General features: G+C 58.5%; 1 protein-coding gene across 1 annotated transcript in view; it reads right to left on the reverse strand.

Annotated features, from left to right (window-relative positions):
- Positions 1–2965: 2965 nt before the first annotated feature.
- Positions 2966–4007, reverse strand: part of Scarf2 (scavenger receptor class F, member 2) — a gene marked incomplete at its 5' end in the record, with an annotated part of 11247 nt that continues 10205 nt past the window's right edge. The window contains 1 exon segment of the mRNA XM_013517989.1: positions 2966–4007. Within this exon segment, the coding sequence (XP_013373443.1) occupies positions 3790–4007 (218 nt within the window).

Here is a 4007-nt window from a genome sequence, read left to right on the forward strand (position 1 = left end):
TCTTGGTGTGTGCGTGTGTGTATTTCTGTGGGTCAGGTGGTACCTGTGAGTGTTTGCAAGATGCATGCCTGTTCAGTGTGTCTGTGGCGGGGACATATGTACATGTGTGCTCAGTGTTTCTGTGTCAGGTGATGATATGTGTGTGTTTGTTTTGCAGGATGAGGTATGTTTCTGTGAGTGTGGTGGCGTGCAGGGTGTGTGCTGATGTTTGGAGTCTGGTGATATGTGTTCGCTATGAACGGGTGTGTCTGGCAAGCACGCTGTGACATGTTTATCTCATGCTCCTGTCTCTGGGACAGGATTCATGTTTGCAGGCAATTTGCCTCTTTTCATTGTGTCCTGAACTGCAGTGTGTCACAAGAAATATGTCTGGCCGCTGCCTCAGTGTGCACCTCTGATGCGCACGTGTGTTTGTGTGATACACGTGTGTTTCTGCCTTTCTCTCTGCTTAGTGAAGAGTGTGTACGTTGCGGGAGTATCTCTCTCGTGTTCCTATGTCCAGTGCCTATGCTGTACATTGCAGTGCACATATGTTTTGTTTCCATGAGTCATGGATGTGCCCTGCAGGCGGAGTCTTTGCTTTACTGTGGGTTGGCCAATATGTCTGTGAGTGGCCGTGTGTGTCTCTCTCCACACACGTGCAGCGTGGCAGTGGTTCTATGAACAGTGCACTGTGCCCTTGCCTGGAGAGTGGGCACCCATTTCTGGCTAGCAGAGGGCTGCACGTGTGTCTAGGTGCTTCTGTGTGTTGAAGGCAGATGTGTGTGCTTTGGCAGACGAGTGTCTCTGTTCCTTTGGGTCCAGCTGTGGCCGCGTGCCTCTGTTTCTGGGGTTCTGGTGGCTTTGTGCGTGTGTGTGTGTTTCAGGCTGAGTGTGCTGATGCTTGTACCTAGTGGTGAGCATGTGTGTACTGCACGGCGAGTGGCTGCTGGTTTGGCCGTGTGCCTGTGTGCCGCCCTGCCTCTTGGTGTGACGTGTGCTGCACCCCTGCTGGAAACCAGACCGGGCCCAGGCCCTTCTCCAGTCTCCACATTCCTCCGCGCTCTGTGCTACACAAAATATTTGCATTTTCCACGACTCATAATTTTTCCTCCTCAATTGCTACCAGATGTGGGTCCTGTGGTCCCCATCCCCATGGCAACAGAGGTTCCAGCAGCTGCGGTTCCCTTTTGTGGCGCCTGCCCCTGGAGCTGGCACTGCTGTAAGCCCTGAGGGGGTGGGGAGGAGCCAGTGGCTTCCAAAGCAGATGAGAGTGGAGGGGACCCTCCTGGGGGTGGGGGGAAGGCAATGGAGACTGCATGCTGGGAGAGGGGCTCCCTGCCCTGTGAGGTGCCCACAGAGGAACTCTGCAGGCTGGGCTTCAGATGCTTGGAAGGCTCCTGGAGCAGGGGGAGGAGAGGCCCCAGGAAAGCTTGGTCACTGAGAGCCTTCTGGTCTTCTCAAATCATGCTAGTCCAGGCTGGGGAGATGGAGAACCAGAATTAGGGGTTGGAGGAACAGAGAGCAGCAGCGTTAGAGTACGATGGTTCTGTTTGGGGGTGCATATCATAGGTAACAGTGTGGCCTAGCCGGGTATGGTGGCACAAGCCTGTAGTCCCAGCACTGGGGAGGCTGAGGTAGGAGGATCACCACAAGTTCAAACCCAGCCTGGGCTACATAGTGAGTTTAAGGCCAGCCTGAATTGCATAGTGAAACCCTGTCTCAAGGAAAAAAAAAAAAAAGTGTGGACTAAACCAGAGTACTGCCCACCCCTACATCCCCCAGCATCAGTGTCCTGCTCTTGCCGTCCCATCTTGTCTTCTTTCCCTCCTGGCTGACTCTCAGCCTGTGTCATCAACCCCAGCAGCCAGCGTGGCTTGGTGCCTAAACAGAGCAGAGCTCGGCCAGCCACAAGGCCACAGCAGGGAGAGCGCCTGGCCGGCCTAAGGGAAGCAATGTGGCCCAGAGACAGGCAGTCTGCGTTCCACGTGCTGCCTGAGCACATCAGGCACAGGGACTGTGTGCGCCCATCGGCTCTTCTGATGCCGTGACTGAGCCCCTGCGTAGCTGACCAAAGTGGACCAAAGGCTGCGAGTAGTGCAGTGCTAGTCAGACAGTGCAGCTGGGCTCTGGGCTGCAGGTTGGGTGTAGGGAGTCGGGTGGAGGATCTTAGCAGAGTCAGAAGACTCAGCTGGGCATCAAAAGATGCAGGAGAAGGGGAAGAAGCCCGCTAGCTGGGTAGGGAGATAGGAGGAAAGCAAACAGAGCTTGTAGAACTCAAGGAGACATCTGGAACAGGGGAAAGATGAAAGCACGAGGCTTTGGAAGGTCACAAGGGAGGCTTGCCTTTGGCAGTGAAGGTGCTGGGGAACAAAGGGTCACAGATGGAAGCCGGTCAGAGGGCAGGACGGCCGGCAGAGGGCAGGGGCTCCGGCCGGCAGGGAGGCTCCCCTCCCCAACCCCTCTGCCTCTCTGGCAGGCAAGCGAGGAAGTTTCCGGCTGAGGACAAGGAGCCCATTGAGGGGGACAGCAGGGCTCTGTGCAGAGGCAGACCTTCTTGTTTGTGCGAGATGAGGCCTGGCTGGAGGCTGCACCGCGGCCCCCTGGCCCCTGGCCCCAGCCTCTGGTCCACCCCAAACAGCTCTGACCTCCAAGTTCAACAGAGGCAGCCTGTGGGAAAGGCACAGAACAGGGGCAGCTCTCACCACCTGCGGTTCCCCACCGAGGGACTCCCTATCCCGACATGCTCTGAGCCATCCTTCCCAGGTAGTCCGTCCAGGCTGGGCAAGCCAGGGCAGGCGGCCATAAACTTTGATAAACAGATCATCGAAGGTCGGGCACAGCCCACTTTCCACATGGTCCCTAGAGATCCACACCAGGGGAGCTTCGGTGAGAAAGTGAGCAGAGGCATGAAGAAGTCACATGCAGTTCTTCAGGGGGACATCTTCGCCGGAGGTCCACAGGCAGGCAGTAATCACAGCACACAAAGGGAAAAGAAAGGCACTTTATTAAGCTTTGGCCAAGGCCCTGCCAAGAGGAGCCCATCCTGGGGCCCCTGGACGGGGTGTAAGCAGCCCTGCCGGGGGCATATAAATACATCTTCTCAGGCCACTGGAGTCGCCCCCCTGGGATTTCCACAGCGAGTGGGGTGGTGGGAGGCTATCAATACCAGCTCGACAGCTGAGGGTGAGGGCTGGGAGGCGGGAGCTTGGGGTGCCAGGAAGGGAAGGAATGGGACAGTCGAGGAGCACCGAGCCCTCCGAGGAGCAGAGACCAGCCCTTCTCCCCAGGCTGCAGTCAACCAGACAGATGCCCTGGAGTCCGGCCAATGGAAGTAGCCTTGGGCTACTACCAGGGAAGGGACCTTCCAACCAGGAGGCACCAGGCCCTGGCCAATGAGGGGTAGCTTAAGGTAGAAGTGCTTCTGGCCTCAGCCAATGAAAAGGTAGCCCCAGTCAAATACTGTACAGTAAGTAGTGGTCTCTAGGCAGAACTCATCTGGTCTTGGCCAATGAAACGTGGGTGGTCAGAGAGCTCCAAAATTCCGCCAATGGGGAGAGAACTGCCAGCTAAGCGCCAGGCTTCGATCACTAGGATGGGGGATTTCCCGCCTGAGCGCTGCTCCGCCCAAGGAGAGGCTGCTGGAGCCTGAGCCAATCAGACACAACCTCCTGCCGTGCCGCTAGGGGCCTCGGCAAGGGGAGGTCTCCCGTGCCCAGGGCGCGCGGGAGATGCCGGGGTCGCAGAACGCGGGGTGGCAGGCAACGCGGCTAAGCCAGGGGAAGCTGCAGGCACGGCAAGGCCGAGGCCCTACAGGGTGGGCGCGCCCACCCTCGGGGGCTCGCCCGTCGCCTCCCGGCTTTTCTTGCGCGGCGGCTTCTGGATGGGAGTCTTCTTTCGAGGGGTCTCGGGCGCCGGCGTGCTGGTCGCTGCCTTCTCGGGCCCTATGGCCTCGGGCGCTGGGGACACGCGAGCGGGCGAGGCGGGCGGCACCGAGCGCTTGGCCTTCTGCGGCGGCGCCGGCTTCT

The sequence above is a fragment of the Chinchilla lanigera genome, unplaced genomic scaffold (genome assembly GCF_000276665.1).
Source record: "Chinchilla lanigera isolate Chin_1 unplaced genomic scaffold, ChiLan1.0 scaffold00041, whole genome shotgun sequence".
NCBI lineage: Eukaryota > Metazoa > Chordata > Mammalia > Rodentia > Chinchillidae > Chinchilla > Chinchilla lanigera.